Source organism: Vigna unguiculata, chromosome 9 (genome assembly GCF_037176805.1).
Source record: "Vigna unguiculata cultivar grain cowpea cultivar isolate G323 ecotype 2 chromosome 9, ASM3717680v1, whole genome shotgun sequence".
Taxonomy (NCBI): Eukaryota; Viridiplantae; Streptophyta; class Magnoliopsida; order Fabales; family Fabaceae; genus Vigna; species Vigna unguiculata.
Window position 1 is genome coordinate 52,234 of NC_140800.1, and position 23,968 is coordinate 76,201.

A 23,968-nucleotide genomic window follows, 5' to 3' on the forward strand; every position below is an offset into this window, starting at 1 on the left:
TGAACACTGAAAATAAAATACATATTTATTCATCCAACAAAATTAGACTCACTTAGTAAGTCCTCGTTTCAAACTTTATATCAAACTCAAATTTAATTTTCGCTTAATGAAAGTATGTCCTCTTAACGAACACACATCTCCTAACTCTTTACTAAAAGATTAAACTTAAGATATTTTTTTATCAAAATTTAAGACTAAAGTTTATTAAAGTTCGGGATCAAAATTCATAAACTTTAAAGTGTTAATTCTTTTTGAGATCAAAATTTTGAAGATTAGGTACATATTTAAAAAAAAAGAAATAAAATATTTTTTTTAAGCCAAACATAAAAGTAAAAAGTTTTAAAATTTTAAATTTAATGAGTTGACATATTAAAACGTAGGACAGCTGTGTGACACGTCGGAGTCGCGGTATACATCTTCCATTTATCGAAAAGAAAATCCTGTTACCACTATTTAGTATTTAGATTCTCTAACTTATTGAAAGTCTATATTTCTGAACATGTCCCTGGAATCAGAGACATCTGGCTCAGGCAGAGATTGGTTCTTCCCGTCGCCATCCTTCTTGCGCTCCTCTTCTTCACAGTACGGCCATCGGTTCTATTCAAACTCAAAGCCTTGCACCCCTCCTACCCTCACTGGCATCCGTCATCGCCGTAGAGTTAAATTCCCCCGGACTTCCACTCTCACGAACGACAAACCTCAGGTTTCCAACACTGAAAATGCTAAGTCATCTGCCAAGAATAACTTTATATTCCTTTCGCAATCTCGCTTCCAGTTTGCTCTCGTGGTAGGTACTAGATTGTTCTTGTCGCTCTGTCTCTCTGTCTCTCTCCTCTCACCGTTTCTTGTTTTATGTCCGTGTGGGTGCAGACGTTGACTATTGTTTTCTTTTTGCTGCTGCTGCTACTGCTCCGTAATGCGCATCTAGAAAGCCAACTCACTAAGTTGCAGGCAAGGCAACTTCTATTTATACGCTCTCTCTTTCATCTCAAATCAGATTAGTTCTATTCTGCTCTTCAATATCTCCACACCACCTCTAATGCAACCTTCATCCTTAACAACTGAACCAAACTAAACTTTTCTTTGTAGGGTGATATTCTCGGCCTTAATCTCAGATTACACGCGTGCCACCGATTGGACCCCTTGAACGTGACAAGTTCCACATCTAAAGACGCGAATCCTGGGTTAAGCGAAAATTTCAAAAGAAATCTAGCTCTCTTTTTCTCCTTCACACTTCTTTTTATCCCTCTCATCATTTTCAAGTACATAGACTATGTGTCGAAATCAATATTTTCTGACAATATACCCGAAAGAGTTTCTGTAAACAAGCAAATAGCATATCGAGTTGATGTCTTTTTATCGGTTTACCCGTATGCCAAACCCCTCGTGTTGTTGGTGGCAACGCTGTTGCTAATTTTACTTGGAGGGTTGGCCCTTTTTGGGGTAACTACCGAGGATTTAGCACATTGCCTCTGGTTATCTTGGACCTACGTTGCTGATTCTGGCAATCATGCCAGCTCCCAAGGTATTGGTCCAAGGTTAGTTGCGATTTCCATTAGCTTTGGGGGGATGCTTATATTTGCAATGATGCTTGGACTTGTGTCCGACGCAATATCTGAGAAATTTGACTCGCTGAGGAAAGGAAAAAGCGAGGTGGTTGAGCAAAATCATACTTTAATTCTTGGTTGGAGTGATAAATTGGTAAGCTTCTGGTGTTACCATCTGTTATTGGTTTGTCTTGTCTTGTAACCATCCTTATAAAATTCTCAACGAACTAATGAATAATTCATTATAAACAATTCAAACATATATCAATTTATTGTTGTTTGGCCAAGTGATTTACCTGTTTGGTTGACTTGTTTTCAAATACTCACGTGTCTTGACCTCAAATAATGTGATTGGATGTGCAGGGTTCATTACTAAATCAGCTCGCCATAGCCAATGAGAGCCTGGGTGGAGGAACTGTTGTAGTGATGGCTGAGCGAGACAAGGAAGAAATGGAGCTTGACATTGCAAAAATGGAGTTTGGTTTCAAAGGAACATCTGTCATATGCAGAAGTGGCAGCCCTCTGATTCTGGCTGATCTGAAAAAGGTGTAGGATCTACTTTATCCTTTTGGAATTGTGATTTTCTTTTATGTCTGGTATAATAATAATAATGAATTCTAATGTTAACATATATTTTAAAGGATTTTCAAGAGCACTGACGGTGGCATATTCTGTATTTCAGTCATTCCTGTTCTGTTCTTCCATTAATTACCAGGACTAGGAATGCTTGTCTTTGTTTAAGGGAGGCAGTCTTCAAGGAATGTTCGTCTTTCTAGTTTTATTTGTTTTCGTAAAATTTCAATATAGCCCTGAGCCATGATGAATAGAAAACCGAAGAGAATGAAAATTGTAACATGATTGATGTGTTTATCAGTTTGGTTAGTTTGCTTTTAGGGATCAGATGGACTGAACTGATTAAGTTGGTCGCTTTAATTGGTTCAATAATAGTTACCAAAACTTGCTATCAGTGTTTAGCGAAATCTGTTTCTGCTGCTGTAAGAACTCATGCAGATTGCAATTTGGAAGATGCCAGTTCTTAGCAAGCAGTGTTCTCTTATTAGGAAACTATGTCAGATCAGAAGAAATAAGAATAATCAAAAGGGCCAATTGGGTAGGCCTCTGTTTGGCCTTGTTAGTAAAAAATTTAGAGAAGTTGTTATAGTTAGTTATTAGCTTTTCAACTACAATAGCAGAGGTACGACATAGATAGAGGAAGCAAATATAAGTAAATTCTAAGTTTGTCGATTAGTTCTAGGTGGGAGAGACCTGAGTAGGAGGAGCGTATTTAATAAAATTTCTCCTTTTCTTTCCATTAATTTCTACACTTTTACCATTAATTATTATGCTGCACAACCTGTTGATAACTTCTTATACAAAATACTACTTACTGCCACTAGCCTTTTTGTTTTAATCTTGTGGTATTTTTCTTCACTTGATACAGTATATTATTGCATAAATGTTCATTTTTTGTGGAAGATGTTGGCCTGTTTTAATTTGTATATTTGCTTGCTAAAACCATGTCATATGCAGGTTTCTGTTTCAAAAGCACGTGCTATAATAGTCCTCGCTGAAGATGGGAATGCTGATCAGGTCTGATTGAGTAATGATTTGCTCCAAGTTTAATAAGGGTGGGTGACCATTAACTTACATTTTCTTGGTACAGAGTGATGCCCGTGCATTGAGAACGGTCTTAAGTCTGACTGGAGTAAAAGAAGGATTACGAGGGCACATCGTGGTTGAATTGAGTGATCTAGACAATGAGGTCCTTGTTAAACTTGTGGGTGGTGATCTTGTTGAAACTGTTGTAGCTCATGATGTCATTGGTCGCTTGATGATTCAATGTGCTCGGCAGCCTGGACTCGCACAGGTCATCATCTACTACCATTTCATGGTGTTTTCAAGTTGCATAATTCACAATCTTAATCCAGTGCAAGAAAAACCTCAATTATTGGTTTCGAGTTACTTAATTCTTAACAAGAATAACTACATGATTGTTTGTTTGTTTGTTTGTATGGTGTATTACTAGTATTTTTTGGGTGATCTTCCTTCCTATCTTTCCATTTTTTGTAAGATAGGATTTGCCTTATTGCCTCCGTTTGGTGTTTTGTCTGTGCTACCTTTTTTTTCTTTCAGATTTGTAGAGTGACTGGGGAGTTTTATTGTGTTGGCCTTGTTCTGCTTTATTTTCTTTTTGCAATTGCAATGCAGTTGAAGATGAGATATTGATACCCTCATCCTTTTGTTAAGATTTTTCTAAAAAAAATGATGAGCTATCTTTGGCAGATTTGGGAAGACATACTAGGATTTGAAAATTGTGAATTCTACATCAAAAGATGGCCACAGTTGGAAGGCATGCAATTCGAGGATGTATTAATCAGCTTTCCTGCTGCAATTCCTTGTGGAATCAAAGTTGCATCATATGGTGGTAAAATTATTTTGAATCCAGATGACTCCTATGTTCTACAAGAAGGTGATGAGATTCTGGTTATTGCAGAGGATGATGATACCTATGCCCCGGCATCTTTGCCTACGGTGCTTTGTCTCACATAATTTGATGTTTCTCAGTTCTCTCTTTCTCTATTGATGTTTTTTCCGTGGTTTGGTCATGACAAATACATGGTCAAATGATAAAAAGTGAAGTTTATTTGAGCTAGTTGGCATGTTAGAAGCTGTAATGAATCTTATGAAAAATCACAGAATCTGAAGAGAGAATAGAATGATTTTCTTTGATAATTTCAAACTGATATTACACCGGTATTTATAGCATGGTACAAGCTACATAAAGGAAATAAATCACCTGTAATAATTAGAAATATATTCTAATAATTAAAACGAGTTTCCCTGATGATAATCTCCTTTGATTCTACCCTGATGGTACACTACGATATTTTCAATTAATTTACAATATCTACATTTACAGCTCAAGACCCCCATTGAGCTAAAGAATACACGCCTTTCATTCCTAGGATGGTAATTAGATCATGGAAATCACTCTATGATTGATAAAGAGAGTGTGGTCTCTGTGGCTTTGTTTGGTCCTAAACTCCACTATGACTTTTGCAAACCTCATATAAATAACTTTCCAGGGTCTGCACACTTTGTTATTTATTTGTCTATTCAAAACCTTGTGGAATACTCAGATTTTTTCATCTAGGCTGCCATAGAGATATGCATTCTTAACATTGAAGAGGTTTTCAACTAAAATGTAGCCAAATATAACAAAATTCTTGCAGTGTTCATTTTGCTAGTGGAGGAGAATATTTCTTAATAATCAATCCCATAACCTTTGGTGTAACCTTTTGTTAGCCTGCTTTTTTTGTTCCTAAACTCCTTCTTGACCTTTTCAAGCCTGCCATAAAGAGCTTTCCAAAGCCTGCCAACTTTGTTATTTATTTGTCTGTTCAAAAACCTTGTGGAAAACTTGGATTTTTCTCATCTAGGCTACAACGGAGATGTGCATTGTTAACATTGAAGATGTTTCCCACTAAAATGTAGCCAAGCATAACAAAATTCTTAGTGTTCATTTTGCTGCCAGAGGAGAATGTTTCTTAATAATCAATCTCATAACATTGGGTGTAACCTTTTGTTAGGATGCGGTCCTAAACTCCTTCATGACCTTTTCAAACCTGCCATAAAGAGCTTTCTCTAAGCCTGGACACTTTGTTATTTATTTACATCTCTTCAAAATCCTTGTGGAAAACTCAGATTTTCAATCTTGGCTGCCATAAAGATATGCATTCTTAACATTATTATTGAAGAGGTTTACAACAAAAATGTAGCCAAGTATGACAAGTTTTAACAGTGTCCATTTTGTTAGCAGAGGTGAATGTTTCTTAACAATCAATCCCTTGACCTTGGGTGTAACCTTTTGGCGACAAACCTTGCTTTGTATCTTTCAAGGGATCCATTTGCCTTGTACTTAAAATCCATTTGCAATGAGCAATGTTCTTCTCTTTTGGGTTTGTCAACAATTTCCCACGTATTACTCTTTTCCAAGGCATTCATCCCCTCTCTCATTTTATCCCTTCATTCCCTTTTTGACAAGGCCTTAGAAGTAGTTTTAGGGACAACTAAATTCAGACTCACGACGAGCCTGTTTTTGTGAGTATTTTTTGGAAAGAGTTCTTGAGGGATTGCAGGTGAACTATTTTGGGGAAGAGGTATTATATAAATTTGAATAGGAAAAAAATGCTTATTGGTTGGTTAGTTAGATTTTATTGTGGTTGGCTAGTTGTCTAGAAATAAAGCACGATTGATGTATTTTAGAGAGACTGAAATGATAATCAATAGAGCGCAGTGCACAATTTCTTATATCTATACTTCTGTTCTTCCTTCATATATATCCACTATCTTCTGTTATCCTTTTCACTTCCCCACTTTCTTTCTTTATCATTTTCATACAATGACCCAGGCATTAGTAAGTGTACTTGCGAAGATAGAAGAATAGAAATATGTAAAGATATTGATACAGTTGTAACAAACTCAGAACAGTTAGGGTAGTTACAACTAACTAGGATATACAATTGTAACTAACAGCAACCAGAGTAGTTATAACTAATTGCTCTGTAACTAGTTGAACAAATAGGAGGTTGATTAGAGATGGAAGGAGTTAGTGTATTCTGGAAGAGTTTCAAGGCAAGTGCATCATCTTCTCTTGGGTCATACTGATACGGAGAAAGGATCCTATAATAAAATAATTGTGTTCTTTCTGTAATTTTGTTTGGAATCCCTAAATCTTTTCCCAATTAGCAGTTGATTCTATGACTCTCTTCCCACCTAAATGGTATATAATTCTCCTTTGCCCTTGAGGTGTGTGTGCACAGTTTTGGGACCAGGTGAGATAGTTTTTTTCCATTGAGCCTATAAAAGGCCTAAATACCTTTGAATCTGACCAATCTTCTGCACATAGCTGGAATCCTCTATTGAATTTCAATTGTTTGATATGCATGTCTGCAATCCAGATCCTGATATGACGTAGGTTCTGAACAGTTGCAGAATAAAGAGTGAAAGAAATGTTGGTTCAACCACTCAATAAATGTGTTGCAGCAGCAATGAAGACTGTCCAGGGAAAGAGAAACACCAATGAAGGCTTTCTTGAGAAGTTGCAACAATGATGGACATGAAACAAGGAAGGAGAGGCTAGAGCTCAAGCAAAAACGTAGAGCTCTGATGCAATGAGAAAAATTACAATTCAAAGAGAGAAAAATAGAATGATTCTCAATGATAATTTCAAAATGAGATTACACATTTTTTTATATAATGGTTCAAGGCTAAATAGAAGGAAGCAAATCACCCCTAATAATCAGAAGTAATCTCATAATAGTCAGAAATAACTTCCTAGACAGTCTCCTAAATAGAATCCGTAAGTTCCAAGGATTTCAAACTTGATACACTAAAATAGTTTACATTTAATTTACAATCTACATTTACAGCTCAAAAGAATTCTACTAAATTTTGTTCAACGGATAACATTCTGTTGTGGGCTTTAAACTTATTTATCAAGTGCTAACAGTGATCTTTGTTACACATTGAGAATAGTAAAGCCAAGGAAGTCAAGACCATTTTTTGAAGAGAGATTGACTGATATGGTTTCTTGCCCCTTTGATTTCAGGTTTGGAGGGGAAGCTTGCCCAAAGACTTTGTTTATCCAAAATCTCCAGAGAGAATTCTTTTCTGTGGTTGGAGGCGTGATATGGAGGATATGATCATGGTAATAGTATAAGAAATTTGTTGCTATGGTCCCGTTTTTTCTTTACTTCAGTTACCATAGTGTATGAAATAGAGAAATAGAGGGATAAGATGTTGAACCCATGTGTTTGAATGACACCACGGAACAAGGGAATGATAATTTATTATAATAAATACACATAATTAGAGGAAATTTTGTTTCCTCTAAACTCGGTACACTTTTCCTATGGTGAAAATAGTGAAAAACTAGGCATAAGATTAATTCCCCTGTGTAGAACATAACATACACATAACATACACATAGGTAATGTATTTGTAATAAAGAATCATACAGGAAAATATGGATTAAGCCCAAATATACATAATATTGTAACTAACACTATCTAATGATATTTTAACAATATCTAACACCTATAAACCATAAATACAACATATTCAATTCTGATTAACGTCTTCTAAGGCAATATATAAAACCTTTAATTTTAAGAGCCAGATAAAAAGTTACGCTTGATATGATATATCAAGCAATTTCTTGAGGGAGTGACGGAATTCCTGTGTCCCTGCAACTGTTTATTCGTGGTGGGTATCAATACTTTTTTGGGCCTGTTCAAGTTCTCTCTATTTGTTTAGGTTTTGGATGCATCTTTAGCACATGGATCAGAACTCTGGATGTTCAATGATGTTCCAGAAAAAGAAAGAGAAAAAAAGCTAACTGATGGTGGCCTTGACATAAATCGACTAGAAAATATATCTCTGGTTAATCGTGATGGGAATGCTGTTATACGTCGCCACTTGGAAAGCCTTCCTTTGGAATCATTTGATTCAGTAAGTGATATTTATTAGTTTGTCTTTTACAAGTGTCTTTGCTACATTATCTCCATTCTTGATGGATCACACTTACAAGGTCTGCCATATTTGATGCTGGTCAGGATCTTACTGGATTTTTCTTTCTATAGCTGCGCAATTACATAGAGGAGTTGGAAGCAAGTTGGGGAGTTAAAGTTAAACTGTATAATATGGGTGTTGAAATGTTGGTGCCAACATTACACATTTACTGTACAGTAATAAATATAGATTGATTGAATTGAATATAAGTATAGATTTGTTTGTATGAAATCCTTAAAATGAAGGGATTGGGATTAAGAGTTTATTTGCTAGATATGCTCCTGATTTATAACCTTTACTTTTGGAGATTTATTTCCATTATTTCAGGATATTACTTTCCCTTTATTAGGATTTCGTTTTTCTTTAAATACTCTTGTATTTTTTTTTTATATCAAGAAAAGTAATTCCATAATTACTGCTTAATGCCTATACAATTTTTCACTCCAGGGAATAATTTAAAATTTGCCTACAAAACTTAGAATGTATTCAATTCAATTGATTGTTGTTGAAATTCTGGCCTTTACAGATATTGATTTTGGCTGATGAATCAGTAGAGGATTCAGCAATTCAAGCTGACTCTAGGTCTCTTGCCACTCTACTTTTAATTCGGGACATACAAGTGAGTTTCTATCGTAACAGAATTTAAGCTTTGATATGATATATCTTTGTAAGAGCACTATATAAGGATGAAGAACCATAAATTCATTGGGTTAAAGTTTTGGGTTGAAGTGATGTCAATCTCTTATGTAGTTGGGTTCATGTTTCATTGATGTTGTATTGTATCTCCCTAAGTGAACCTTTCCCTTCATAGCCTGTGACACCTTTTTTCTTTAATGAAAGTAGGCATGCAAAAACATCACTATGTTGATTTAAATCTCAACTAAGTTGACATAGTAACTGTTAAAGATATGATTTGATTACATTAAATAAGAAAATATGATATGATTTTTTTTATAAAACATATGTTAAGCATCATATGAATGTTGACATCAAGTTGACACTCTTGAGTTTATTTATTATTTGCCATCACATAAATCATATTATTAAAAAAGAAAAGAAAAAGGACAAAGACATGGGGAGACCAAACCAAACCCACGCTCAAAAGAAACAAAGCAAACTATCTACAAAAAACCATACAACCCGAAACATAGGGAGTTGATACCTATTTTGAAAAAAATCAAGACTAAGAAAAGTAGGAAGGGAACTAAACCACTTGAACTCAAGCCTCTAATCAATCCCTAGACTAGAGAGGTTGATCGTATGTTGAGGTATATAAGTTTGATGCTCTCTTTTCTAGCTTGCTAAATTGAACATGAACAATGTTTTTAATGCTTTGAGTTGGTTCAGAATTTTTAGTAGTGTTTTTTTACTAGGCAATATAATCTCTCACTGTTTTCTTGTTCTTGAGTTGCTTTATATAGGCTTTGTAGAAAGTAACCATTGTGAAACCTTTTTCAGCCGTTGAGTAGCATTTGCTCTTTTTGTATGTCTTCCTCTTGTCGGGAGTTTGATATTGATGATGCATTTATTGCACTCCATGCAACAATGGATGCTTTTTTCTTGTTCTTGGACAACATGCATTTTCTTGATTTGTCTAAATTGCAGTGTTGTACAAAGTATTTCTTTTGTTGAGTTGACAATGCCTGGTTAAGGGATTTGTCGAAGAAATGCAACTCTTAACTCTTTGTCCAAGAAATCTTCTTACGTGTCTTGTTCTTTAGCTAATAGATCTCTTTGGCAGACGGTAGTAAAGGTACCTTACAACATAAAATACACATGTATGTGTTTTCATTTAGTATGAAGTTAGTTTAGATCTATGTTCTTATCGTTTGAGCACATCTCTCTGTCATGATAGACGTAAAATAAGACTCTAGAGGGTTGTATTGTTTGTCCGATGAAACACATGTTTTACATGCTCTTTTATTGAGTTAAACTATCATCTTTTAGATGAAGCATAATCATGTTTTTATATTCAATTATTTTAACAATTAATTAAAATCACATGGTCTTGAACTTTTTCTCTAAAATTTTATTTGTATTCAGGTATCAATTTTAACCCTGCAATATGTTATCTGTGGTTACGGTAATTTTTGTGAGGGTGACAGAACACCAATTGCATCGTCTATGCGGTATTGTTTGTAAACACGATTGGATGATCTTCATGACTTCCACTCATGAATATTAGGATCAATTACTGGATGAACTTTAAATTGTTTTTTTCATTGTTGTAATCCTTATTAACTGATCCTATTTCCCTTTGAAGCTTACATATTTGACTTGTGTTTTGGGAGTTTCAATAATCTTGTCTTTTCTTGCTATATTATTTCTGAAGCTTTTGATGTTTTATTTCAGGCTAGGCGTCTTCCTTATGTAGCTATGGCCAGTCAAGCCCATGGAGGAAGTTTCTCTAAAGGCTCATGGATTGGGGAAATGAAGCAGGCTTCTGATAAAACTGTTATAATAAGTGAAATTTTGGATCCTAGGACAAAAAATCTTCTATCTATGTCAAGGATTAGTGATTATGTTTTATCAAATGAACTTGTCAGCATGGCTTTGGCTATGGTCGCAGAAGATCGGCAGATAAATGATGTATTGGAGGAGCTGTTTGCGGAGGAGGTACACATTTTATAAAAGTTAAGGGACAGATTATATTACATGTTTTGCGTACATTATTTCAAAAGTACTGAAAGGTCTGCCAGGTTTGGTTTTTGGTTAGATTATGTAGTTCCTATGTTATAGCAAATTGATAAATTCACATCCCTTGCAGTTAACCTGAATTAAAACATTTAATTTTATTTCATGCTTCATAATTTAATGAGTTTTCTTTTCTGGAATTCTATTAGGGAAATGAGATGCATATAAGGCCAGCAGATCTATACCTTTGTGAAGGTGAAGAATTGAGTTTCTATGAGATAATGTTACGAGCTCGACAGAGAAGAGAGATTGTGATTGGCTACCGTTTAGCAAATGCAGAGAGGGCAATCATTAATCCCCCAGCAAAAACTGACAGACGGAAGTGGTCATTGAAGGATGTTTTTGTGGTGATTACAGAAAAGGAATGAGGCATTTGTGGAAAGGGAAAATTTGTAAGCATTAGTTAATCTAGTCCTGACTTTAGAAAATCACCTCTTTAATTTCCTACTTTGTAAGTTCACTTGGTCCTTCTCTGTGAAAACTAGAGTCAAAGGAAGTGAAGAAAGTTAAAAATTCATCACTTTTTGGAAAATTAGAGACTAAAATTGGGATTTTAAAATGTAGGAATTCAAGTGAGTTTCATCTCCTTTCTAAAATTGAATGGATGGAGGCTTTTAATTCCTTCACCACCACAATTCCTCTCGTACTTAAATTTCACATGACCATGTCGGAATTTTCGTATTTTCCGTTCTTTCGGTCTTTGTTACATAATAATATGGCTTTATTTGATATTTTTTGAAGAATTAATATGATTTTAGTTTTTAAATTTAGATATAAAATTAAAATTTGTGTTTATTTTAAATTTGATATATTTTAGTTTCTAATCTTTAAAAGTAAATTAATATACTATGTTTAATTTAATATAGTTAGTTTTAAGTTGAAATGTATCAAAATAGTGTGAACGAAAATAGTGTGAAGGAATTGAATCTCATCCTAAAACACCTTTGACATGTTGGGTTAGGATATATATTTATGTTGGGTACAAAAACATATTAAAGTTTAGGATGAAACGAATTTTAATTTTAATACATATTTAATTCTTATTAAATTAAAGACACTTGAATATTAGACAACTTATTAAATGAAAAATTGGGTTTGAAATCATTTCCTTGAATAATGTTTTGAACTGGATTGTTAATTGAATATACAAGGGCATGTGTTATTCTGGTTTTGACTAAGTTCAAACTTTAATTTTTATGAATAATAATGACGATACAAGCATTCCGGATTACAGAGAATTTCTGTTAGCAGTTTTATATTATCTTTTACCTTTTTTACTATATAACTGAAAATTCATTTTCAATTGTAAAATTTAAAATTTAAAAATATATTTTAAATTATATAATTTAGAAACTTATTTCTACTTCGAATTGTATAATTTAAAAATACATTTAAATTATATAATTTAAAATTGTATAGTTTAGAAATTCAGAATAGATACACATATATATATATATATATATATATATATATATATATATATATATATATATATAATATTTTATGTTAGTTTTTTAAGAAAAATCTTCTGCTAATGAAAATAAAGTTAAAATAATACATTATCAACTATTTTTCTTTATTTCTCTGGTTAAATCAAATTTGTATAATTTTTTGATGGTTTATTTTACCTTTGACCAATGTTTAAGTTCCTTTATTAATTATTCTTTAAATTGATTTTGCGGTTTATTTGAACCGATTGCTTGATTGATTTATTCTCCTTCGATCAAACTGATTTTTCAAACATGGGTATAAATAATAATATTATATAATATATTTGTTTTTATTTTCACTCTATTATAACAGATTAAGGAAAAATATTAAATAATATTTTTAGTGATTTGTTAAAAAACATAGCTGAAGTTGAAAATGTTTAATATAAAAGATAAAATATAAATAAAATCCCCTCTAATAAGAAAACCTATTAGATTTTGTGCTTAGGAAATAAAAATAAAAATAAAAATCAAAAGTTAAACGGCAATCCAAATCCCTCCCATTACTATTAAGAAAAACCTTGAACAGAGAGGCAGACAGCAGATACAGAGAGAAAGTGATAGAAGCGAACAAAAACCCTACCCTAACCCGTATTTATGTTATTGGGTTCTTCCTCCATTGATCCGTCCTAGAAGGCAAGTCCGAGAAGGCAACTCAAAACCTGCCCTTGCGAGACCCATCCATCGACACTCCCACGCCACAACTCCACTCTTTAGAACAACACTATGGATGATCTGGATAAAGCGATTCTTATTATGTTTGATGAATCGGGAGCCCTTGACGATGACTTGAAGAAACAGGCCAAACTTTACTGTAACGCTACTAAGGAGAAGCCATCAATTTGTAGACTTTGCATTGAAAAATTATGCTTTTCAAATCTTGTTCAAGTCCAGTTTTGGTGCCTACAGACCTTACATGAAGTCATTCGAACACGGTACTTGACAATGACCCTAGATGAGAGGCACATGATCAGGGGCTCCGTCTTTTCAATCGTGTGCCTCGAAGACAAGAACCTCATAAGGGTTTTAGAAGGCCCTGCCTTCATAAAGAACAAGCTTGCACAGGTTTTGATAACTTTGATTTACTTCGATTACCCTTTGGTCTGGTCCTCCGTCTTTGTTGATTTTTTTCCACACTTGAGCAAAGGAAACGTGGTCATAGACATGTTCTGTCGAGTTTTGAATGCCCTGGATGATGAATTAATTAGTTTGGACTACCCTAGAACCCCTGAGGAATTGACTGTTGCGAGCCGGGTTAAAGATGCAATGAGACAGCAGTGTGTCTCTCAGATTGTCAGGGCCTGGTATGACATTGTTTCTATGTACCGGAATTCTGATCAAGAGCTATGTACTAGTGTGTTAGATTCCATGAGGAGATATATTTCTTGGATAGACATCGGGTTGATAGTCAATGATGCTTTTATCCCTTTGTTGTTTGATTTGATTTTGGTTGGTCATCTGTCTGATCAGCTTCGTGGTGCTGCAGTCAGATGCTTGTTGGCAGTTGTTTCTAAGCGAATGGAGCCCCAATCCAAACTTTCGTTGTTGCAAAGCCTTCATATTAGTCGTCTACTTAGGTTAGTGACTGAGAATGGTGATGCCGAGCTGGTCTCTGATATAGCTGCATTGCTTACTGGGTATGCTGTTGAGGCCTTGGATTGCTTCAAACGCATAAATTCTGAGGATGCTAAAGGAATCTCTTTGGAGCTTTTGAGTGAAGTTTTACCCTCCATTTTCTATGTAATGAAGAATTTTGAGTTAGATGCTACATTCAACATCATTCAATTTCTTTCAGGTTATGTTACCATTTTGAAGAGCTTTACCCCTTTGCGGGAGAAACATCTACTTCACTTGGGGCAGATATTGGAAGTTATCCTAGTGCTAGTCCGTTACGACCCAGCATACCGCACTAATCTTGATGTGATGGACAAAATTGGTAAAGAGGAGGAGGATAGGATGGTAGAGTTCAGAAAGGATTTGTTTGTTCTTCTTCGCACTGTGGGTCGTGTAGCACCTGATGTAACTCAGATGTTTATTAGAAATTCGTTGGCAAGTGCTGTTTCTAGATCTTCGAATAGCAATGTGGAGGAGGTGGAAGGTGCACTTTCTCTTTTATATGCACTTGGAGAATCTATAAGTGAGGAAGCCATGAAAACTGGGAGTGGATTGTTGAGTGAGCTTGTGATTATGCTTCTATCGACAAAGTTTCCTTGTCACTCTAATAGGCTTGTTGCCCTTGTTTACTTGGAGACAGTGACAAGATATATTAAGTTTATTCAGGATAATACTCAATATATTCCAATGGTTCTAGCTGCCTTTCTTGATGAAAGAGGCATACATCATTCAAACATCAATGTTAGTCGTAGAGCCAGTTATTTGTTTATGAGGGTTGTTAAATTGCTGAAGATGAAGTTGGTGCCTTTTATAGAGACTATTTTGCAGGTAGCAATTATATAATCCTTCCCTATTTCTTGTTTCTGTTTTTAAAATGTACTCAACATTACATTAAATAACCAAAATTATATATAAATTATTCCTGACTTGCACTCTTTGGTTGTCCTTGATGTGTATGGATGGATTGTGTGATTGGTTACTTCCACCATCTGTCTTCTTGATTTTTTAAAATGTTCTGTTGAATTCAGAGCCTGCAAGACACTGTTGCCCAATTCACTATTATGAATTATACTGCCGAAGAGCTATCAGGGTCAGAAGATGGTAGCCACATTTTTGAGGTATTCTCCTAATGTTTCAGGATTATGGACATTTCTGTGATTATTTTTGTTCTTTTTCTTCTCTTATATTTATTGAGGTACTTTGACAGGCAATTGGTTTATTGATTGGAACAGAAGATATCCAGCCTGAAAAGCAATCTGATTATCTATCTTCTTTGCTCAGTCCTCTTTGTCAGCAGGTTGTTTTTTACTTAAAAATGCAAGAGATTTTCTAATCTAAAAAATAATAAAAAAAGAGTGCAAGATACTTCATAAAAGTTATGTTTACCCTTGTTTCCAGAAGCATTTCTTCTTTTGAGATTATTGTGGTTGGTGTTTGGTGCATATAATTTCCTATCCTCGGTTAATACAGGTTGAGGCATTGCTCATAAATGCCAAGTTATTGAATGCTGAGGAGGCTAATGCAAAAATTGCTGTAATTCAGCAAATTATCATGGCAATTAATTCTCTCAGTAAGGTGCTTTTTCTAATTTAGACTTCTACTTTCCCCAAATTTTGTTTATTCTTTTATAAAAGCCTCAAAACTCAACAAATAGTGATAAAAAGATTTACGTTTTGTTTGTTTGTCTTAATTTGAAGTTTAAAGGGTAGTATTGTGGTAAAATACATCAATAATTTTGTTTTCCCTCCATTCTTACTATTTTTTATATGATATAGGGCTTTAGCGAACGACTTGTAACTGGCAGTCGCCCTGCCATTGGTCTCATGTTTAAGCAGGTTTGTATTTTCAAAACTTTTTTGGTCATGCTCCCTGGAGTTGTATATGGTTTATCAGATGTATAGTTTGTCTTTTTGTTTAAAACTCTAGAAAATAATCTTGCTACAATCTTATAGATGAAAATGATGGAGTTTTGCCATATAATGTATAGAACCCATCTTTGCATAATGCTTTGTGTGATTGAAAATTTTTCGTAGTTAGCTTGTGTCTATTTCTATTAAACCCATGTTTGGTTTCTTAATCTTTTTGTTTTGCTAAATCTTGTCGTACTGTCTTCTATGTAGACACTGGATGTACTTCTTCAAGTTCTTGTTATATTTCCAAAAGTAGAACCTCTGCGAAACAAGGTATGAATTAGATTTAGTGTTTTAAAAGTGGTTTGCTTAAAGTAGATCTGTAAATTTTATGTAATATCCATATATGGTATGTAGGTCACATCTTTTATACATCGCATGGTGGATACACTTGGAGCGTCTGTCTTTCCTTACCTTCCAAAGGCATTGGAACAGTTACTTGAAGAAATTGAAGTACATATCTCTAATTTCTTTAACTTAAATCTTTTTAAATTTCTTTATATAAATGCATTTCCTTGCATTTTGTTATTGGTGTGTCGAACATTTCCTTGCATTGGAATATGATGACATTTAGAATAATATTCCTCTCACATATTATCTTCCCATGGGCGGACCATTTGAATATATGATCCCATTAGGAACGATATGTATATGCATATATGATTAATTAAGCCTGAGATTTTAGTATGTTACACAGATGTTGCTGTAACCCTGCTGATAATTTGTTCCTTCTTGAACTCTTTCTGGCATTTTAGGATATTCCTTTCCTCTAACTGCAGGGTGTCTGACTGTCTGTTATATTTTGTCATCTTCGGTAGATTTTTGGTTTAGTTATTCATTTGATCCCTATAGTTGCAAAATTTTCCCTTTTAGTTCTTATAGATTATCTGGGCATTTTATTTTAAATACCTTTTAATCCCTACATAATTCATTTTAATCCCTTTTAGTTCCTACATGAATTCAAAATGGTAATAGGGACTACAAGGGTATGGCTTTTTAAAGGATGGAAAAAAGATTGTCTTTTTGAGTTTCTTGACATTTTTCTGTATCACATGAATGTGTTTTTGGAGAATGTGTAATGTTGTAGTATCGGTGGTAACACTCTTGGAGTGGTTGGTTGACAACTATGAAACATCAATACTTTCATTTACTTAAGTATATACTTCACTAATATGTATCCATAAGGTTTCCAATCCTCTTAAAAAGTTTGTGAAAATTCAATTCAATTACATATGAGACATGGAAGCATGTTTCATATAGAAACATAGGAGAATAGCTCCTTAGTGAGACAAAAATGGAAGATGTCCTATTTATGGATGATTTCAACAAAGGTATGAATTTGATACTATTTCTATTTGTAGACAATAGGAAGTGATTTAAGGTTGCAATGATTATAACTTTTATTTAGTAATGTCCAGGAAGTATGTTCTTTATTTGGGTTTGAGAATTTGCAATTATATATTTTTATGTTTTAGGAACTTGTATAGTTATCTAGGTATCTATTTTACACGTATCATATCCTATATATTTTTAGAATAATCATAACTTCATATGGATAGTATCTTCTTTGTGCATCATTCGTTGACTTTGATCCTAATTTGAAATGGTAGAATGTATGAAAATGTCCAAAATATCTTGTATTATCTAGATTATCTTAGATTCCCTTTATGCCATTATATTTTAGGATTGGTTTGTTACTTTATTTCCTCATCTCTTGATTTTTTTCCTTGTTTAATTATAATTATAACTTTTATCAATAAGACCTAGTGCCTTTAGGTTTTATGAACATATCATCAACTCAACATCAAATTCAGTTTTTCACTCCCTTATTTCCTCTTCCTTCTATACACAAAACCTTGTAATTTCAATATAGTATTAGAACGGTACAGTGCCTTCCTCCAGACCTGTGCCGTTATCAGTCCGCTTTTGAAATCTATCAATGCTGGAATTCTACTTTGTTTTCATGGTTGTTCCTTCAAATTAGATGTCTTTGTTGCCGCAACCATTTTCACAATCACCACTATAATGTCCTCCATCATGCTCTCCTTGACCTTTGTTCTTCATTCCAACCATTTTCTTAACTGGTTTTGTCTACTGGTGTGACATCTTCAACATGCCTTTACGGGCTTGTTTAAATATATTCTGGCGGAGTTTCTCTTCAAGTTTTGATCTCTGCCATACTTTGTTTTAAATCATCTTCGTAGTCTTCCCAGGGAATTCTGATGAAACAACCTTTTTTTAAAAAAAAATCTCCTGGCCCATGCAGATTAATTTGAAGTTTTGGCGGGTCCTGGGGCAGTCCCTAGGAACCATCTTCTTACTACCATTCTATAGTATCATTATATGATTTAGTTTATTTGTATCAATCTTAAGGTTGGCTGTTAGAATATATGGAAATATCTAAAATATCTTTTCATACGAAATTAAGAATGTATGAGTGCTGTAAGTTCCATCTTCCTCCCTCTATATAAAAACCCCAAAATTCAGTACATGTTTTGCACCTGAATGTGGTTGTTTACTTTGGTTTTGGTTGAAGATAAAACTGTGTAATGTCTTGTTTACGTTCTATTGCAGCCAAAGCAAATGGTTGGTTTTCTTTTGTTACTCAATCAACTTATCTGCAAGTTCAATACTTTGATGCGTGACATTTTGGAGGAAATATTTCCAGCTGTTGTTGAGCGGATATTCAGTGTTATTCCTAGAAATGGGTTACCTTCTCCTGGTCCTGATGCAATCACTGAGGTATGAAAATGTTGTTGCAGTTTTGTAATAAGTAAATGGGATACAATTTTCCTTCTCTTCTAATACTTGCTTTAAGTTAGCTTTGTTATATGATTGGTCTTTATGATTTGATTATTTCTTTATTTCAAATTTTAAGAAGTTTGTGCTTGTGCTATAGTAATTGTGCTTGTTGTTTGTTCTATTGTCAAATGTTCACTTCTCTATGTTTGTTTTTCTTTACTTTCTACATGTTTTGGAGCTACAATATGACTATCTGATGAACCTTAGGTTGAGGAATTTCTTAGAACTTGGACTTAGTGTCCAACAATCCCTCAAACTTGACATATAAAGTTAGATTTGCCCGAATTCTAGGAGTTCTATGATTTATAATAAGGAGCAGATCTTATATGATCAAGAATATGTAGACCATATATGTATTATTAAGAACGTTTTTTATTATTCCTACATTGTATCTTTATTATTAGAGGATATCAATTCTCCTCTATTTATCGTATTGTTATCTTTGAAACGTAGGGTTTCAACTCAATGTCTTCCTCTTTCCTATACTTTAACTCTATGTAAGTCATATCTGTTGCTTTGGAACTAAACACCACCCTTGAGGCTTCAATTAAGGCAGCTATAGAGATCACAACTAAGGGGGGCTAAGCAGCCGCAATTAGAGCAACTTTCCGATATAAACAATGACACTGCTTATCTATTTTGTTACTTAGTCGCTATGCTGTGTGGTATAATGTGAGTTTTGTTCTTAGTTCATTACTTAATTGTTTCAAATGTGAAATCTATTGTAGAAAAGCATCTTTTTGTGTTACCATCTATCTTATTCTTTGCTTATAAACTGTCTCAAATATATGTGCATGATTATAAGATTATCATTATTATGGTCCTTTTTCAGGAAGTTCGTGAATTGCAAGAACTTCAGCGAACATTGTATACATTTCTTCATGTGATTACTACACATGACCTGTCTCCTGTATTTCTTTTCCCAAAATGTAAAGCATACCTGGATTCAGTGATGCAGTTGCTTTTGTTCTCCTCTTGTAATCATAAGGATATCCTTGTAAGAAAGGTATATAGTGTTTTCTATTTATTCAACCGAGCCATTATTTTTCCTGGACCAGTTTTTTGACAAAACATACATTCTAAATCATACTTATTTTCACAATTTAGGCATGTGTACAGATTTTTATTAGATTAATTAAAGATTGGTGTGCCCAGCCTTATGAGGAAAAGGTATATTCTACTTACTTCTACTTATCCCATTTTCTTATAATTTTTTCCTAAATGTCTAATGGTTTTCAGGTTCCTGGTTTTCGAAGTTTTGTGATTGAAGCATTTGCTATAAACTGTTGTTTGTACAGTGTGCTGGACAGATCTTTTGATTTCCATGATGCAAACACGGTAAGATACATGAATTATGGTTTTGTACATTCTTTTTTCACTTCGTTTCTTTCAAGTGGTATGACACTACTGTTCAAAACCATTGCGTATATTATTAGTCCTCAATTGGCTACTTGTTATAAGATTGTTTATATTGCATAATAGAAAGAAGAGTTTGTGGTCTCATTCTTTGTCCCTTGAAGAGAACTATTTGCTTATTTGTTTTTAATAAAATGGATGTCATTTGAGGAAGTTCAAGGAAAAAAAAAGCTCCCAAGCAGAATTTAAAAATATATTTTACATGTAAAACAAAAACAATGATGTGGATAAGTGAATATTCTATCAAGCACTTAATGCTTGACCAAAAGCTATAATTTATGTACCCTGCAATAATTTCCTCCTCAACAATTGTTTGAGACTAAGAATCAATCTCTTTGATTATGACTTGGCCCACTTGGCCTACACGCCACAAGACAATTGATGTCACTTACAACAATTGTCTCATTAGGAGGAATCGAATTCGTAACCTTAGCTATGATACCAATTGTTGAATTGGACACTTACCACTAAGCCAAAAGTTATAGTTGATAGTTAAGCTGCAACTCTTCAACCTAAGAGCATAACAATCCCAGTGCCATGTCTCTATTGTGATCTAGTCTCACCTGACCTACGTCATCGGACAATTGATGCACTCTACAATTAAGAACACTCATAAGTATGGTTTGTTGGAGGATCATGAATATAAAGGGCTCAAATTACTTATAGAATTGAAATACTTTCAACAATAGAGTATAACATACAATATGCCTCTTGATTTTAGAATTTGAAATTGTCCAAACATGATCATCTAAAGAATTCTTTTTGAGAACTATTTGCTTTGCCTTGATAGTAATTGGAGTTTATTATGTCTAGAGTTATCATAATTGAATAACTCTTATTAAATTGAATGTAATTAAATTCACATGGGGATTCCAACTAGGTTGAGTATTTGGTTCCATATAATGTAGTTAATCTTCATATGATTTTATGATAGTGGTTAGAATAAGTTGTCTTAAATAAAGTTTATTGAAAAGTTGTTCATAGCTTTGTGTTGGATCTAGTTCCTAGATAAGTCTTTTCTTATTCATACATTGTATTTGACATCTCCAAAGTTATTATAAGTGAGATCCTAAGAAATAAAAATTCATTCTCTTTAATTTATTTGTTGTTCTTTTTGTATTTTTCTCGTGTTGGTATCAAAGTGGGTTAATCTCTCTTTGTGTGTATCTATCCGACAAAGTCATTCGATCTCCACTCTTAACCTTCTGTCATCATCAATTGCTGAAGTTTCGTTCGTTGACACTTGGGTCTGGTGTGCCTCAAGGAGTGTGACCCAACCTCAATCGCCGCCAATCCAAATTTCGCCTAATGCGTTGTCAGTGTCTTGGCTGAACAAGGTGCGTGTCTCATGCCACCTTTTAGTTGTTGCTATCCTTCCGTAGTCGCAGCCTTTTGAGCTCCTCTCAGCCCCCTATTTTTCGTTCTAGTACCATTTGGTGAGTTGTCTGGAGTTTCTCATGGTATCTCTTTGTTGAAACCCTAGGGCTGCCTTATGTTCTTTCTCTTATGTACATGCCTTTACCTTGTTTCAAAATGTCTTTAGGGACTATCTCCTCTTTTCCCAGGATTTCTTCTATAACTTCTAAGAAAATAAATGGGAAAAGCTACCTATCTTGGTCTGTGTCAATTGAACTTTGATATCTTGCTCAAGGTTTCCATGATCACTCAGAAGATCAGAGTAGAGTACCACCAAATCAAATTCAACGGTGGAAGAAACCTGATTTTCGTCTTTGTGCTCTACTTTGTCACTCTCATGTCATTCAAAACCTGTAACTCCTTTTTGAACAAGGTAAAAACTATTTTTGTAAACGGTATCCAACACTTCTACGATTATGCTAATCGATTGGCTTCTCTTAAGCAATCTGATAATGACATGATGTCTTTCATTGCTAAATCTCAATCAATAGTTGAGGAATTGAAAATATTGTTGGTAGTTCACTCAATAATTGAGATAAAATAAATGTTGGATAAGTTTTATATCGTTATGATCCTCTATGCAATGAATCTAGATTTTTATCATATTAGTGATCAAATTGTAATCCGTCAAGAAGTTTCTTCTATGGAAAACTTGACAAGACTCAATCGTATTCCAACAGTACTTAATGGATGAAAATTAATCCAATCATTCTTTTTTTTCAAAAATAATTCTTTCTTAAGCTTACTTTTTTAACAATTTTTTTAAATATATTTTAAGTTTGTTTCACAGATTTTATTTCCGAAAATATAATTTTAAAAATAGATTTCTAATTTTCTTAAAATATATTATTTTTATGGATGAATTGTATTCATGAAAAAATTGTTAATGGATAAATTGAATTGGATTTTTTATCAATTAGATCAGGATGAATAAGATTTTTTAATTAAATTTTTAGTGGATCAAAAGGGATTAATGATTTTTTTATCGTATCCATTATAATTCAAAATAAAATTAATCTAATCCGTCCAGTTTGTCATTCTTAGTCTTGGAGTTTATTTGTTTAAAGATGTTTGTATATTCAAGGGTGTCTCCTTGATCTTAGATTTGCTATAAAATAAGTGCATGTTTGAAACTCTTGTTCTAAAGAAAATACTTATTTGTCAAAAGCTCTGAGTAGATAGTATGAAAAAATAAGCTAATATTTTTTAAAAATAAGTTGAACCAAACAAAGATTGTTTGGCTTGTCTAATGGGCTCAGTACGTTTGGTTTGTTTGAAGGAAATTTGTTTAGCTGAAAAGAAAAAAGAGGGAAAATTTGTATGAGGGTATGGACAACTAAGTATAACGGTGTAATCGGAGAATACTTGTATATGGTTTTTTGGTGTTTGTTACTTTGGAAGATGGATATTGTATATTTATTTAAGTGTTTTGATGGTTTGTGCCAATTTTTAGTGCTCATGTTCTTCTTCTATTTTTGATTTTCTGTACAGTTTATTTTATTTGGAGAAATCGTGCTGGCACAGAAGGTAATGTATGAAAAATTTGGGGATGATTTTGTGGTTCATTTTGTATCAAAAGGATTATCTTCTGCACATAGCCCACAAGATCTGGCTGAGCAATATCGTCAAAAGTTGCAGGTAATAAAAGCTTATGGCGGTGAATGTTTAGAATATAGTCCTACTGTAATTATCGAAGTTATTTTTCCCCCATATAACATCCTGGAACTTCTTCTCTGCCATGCTTATGTTGTGAGTAATTTGATGAAAAGATTATTTATGCTCTGTAATGTCTCTTGCTAAGTAAAGTGTGAATCGTAGTGCTTGTTGTTTAATAGGTGAATCACCAGATGAATATCTATTGTGGTGGGCTAAAATACTACGATATTTTGGTGCAGGGTGATTTAAAGGCACTAAAATCATTCTATCAGTCAGTAGTGGAAAACTTGAGACTGCAGCAGAATGGAAGCCTTGTATTCAGATAGCATACTTGTATTGGAAAAATTAGCGAGTCCTCTTCCTATATAATATATAAGGCTTTGTTTTTTGGCCGTCTCCTAGTTTGGCGTTTGATTTCTTTCTACAGAAGGTAGTTACGATTTGTTTTTGATGAAATCAAGTTTGAGTTTTGATTTGTTTTTCAGTCACCAGTAAATTTTGTCCCTCAATAGTGCGGTAATGAAACGGTGGGGAATACTGCAGGGTTGTGTATATAGATTTTGCGGACGAGCGATGGATATTCTACTGGCCCTAATTTTGACGCCTTCCTCATGCAACCTCACCAATCAGCTAATTTTGTCTCAGGTCTTACATTATTCTTTTTGTCCCACACTTGTAAATTTTTGCTATTCTCTTGACACTGGACTTCCAACCATCGGTTCCAAGCTTGTCAATATGAGGTCAAGATTTTGGTTTTTGATTTCTCAACCCTTTCTTTCTCCGTGTCGCATCGTTTCCGTTTCCTTTAAGATTTGTTGATGCCCTTTCTGTTTACTCCATAATTACAATC

General features: G+C 33.8%; 2 protein-coding genes across 7 annotated transcripts; both read left to right on the forward strand.

Annotated features, from left to right (window-relative positions):
• The first annotated feature begins 475 nt into the window (after positions 1 to 475).
• LOC114164731 (ion channel CASTOR) lies at positions 476 to 11,460 on the forward strand. Of its 3 annotated transcripts, none has more exons than XM_028049482.2 (12): positions 477 to 787; positions 871 to 951; positions 1,090 to 1,701; positions 1,911 to 2,093; positions 3,078 to 3,137; positions 3,211 to 3,414; positions 3,831 to 4,079; positions 7,159 to 7,257; positions 7,866 to 8,060; positions 8,647 to 8,739; positions 10,473 to 10,736; positions 10,964 to 11,460. In XM_028049482.2, exons 1-12 carry the CDS (start codon positions 500 to 502, stop codon positions 11,180 to 11,182), a joined length of 2,547 nt encoding a protein of 848 aa, XP_027905283.2. In that variant the 5' UTR covers positions 477 to 499; the 3' UTR covers positions 11,183 to 11,460. The 3 variants fall into 3 exon arrangements, with proteins under 3 accessions (XP_085522567.1, XP_027905283.2, XP_027905284.2); XM_028049483.2 differs by having other exon boundaries at positions 477 to 703; XM_085666441.1 differs by lacking the exon at positions 8,647 to 8,739 and having other exon boundaries at positions 476 to 787.
• A 1,341-nt stretch (positions 11,461 to 12,801) lies between these two features.
• PSD (ARM repeat superfamily protein) lies at positions 12,802 to 23,886 on the forward strand. 4 transcript variants are annotated; one of them, XR_014984454.1, is made up of 14 exons: positions 12,802 to 14,746; positions 14,947 to 15,036; positions 15,126 to 15,215; positions 15,389 to 15,493; positions 15,694 to 15,753; positions 16,039 to 16,101; positions 16,186 to 16,281; positions 18,403 to 18,570; positions 19,463 to 19,636; positions 19,738 to 19,800; positions 19,870 to 19,968; positions 21,274 to 21,383; positions 21,612 to 21,835; positions 22,954 to 23,090. XR_014984454.1 is itself a non-coding variant. In XM_028047687.2 (13 exons), the coding sequence occupies exons 1-13, from the start codon at positions 13,031 to 13,033 to the stop codon at positions 23,442 to 23,444; spliced, it is 2,958 nt and encodes a 985-aa protein (XP_027903488.2). In that variant the 5' UTR covers positions 12,804 to 13,030; the 3' UTR covers positions 23,445 to 23,886. The 4 variants fall into 4 exon arrangements, 1 of the variants encoding a protein (XP_027903488.2); XR_003599413.2 differs by lacking the exons at positions 21,274 to 21,383; positions 21,612 to 21,835 and adding exons at positions 23,358 to 23,548; positions 23,662 to 23,886 and having other exon boundaries at positions 12,805 to 14,746; positions 22,954 to 23,100; XR_003599414.2 differs by lacking the exon at positions 21,612 to 21,835 and having other exon boundaries at positions 22,954 to 23,093.
• Positions 23,887 to 23,968: the final 82 nt, after the last annotated feature.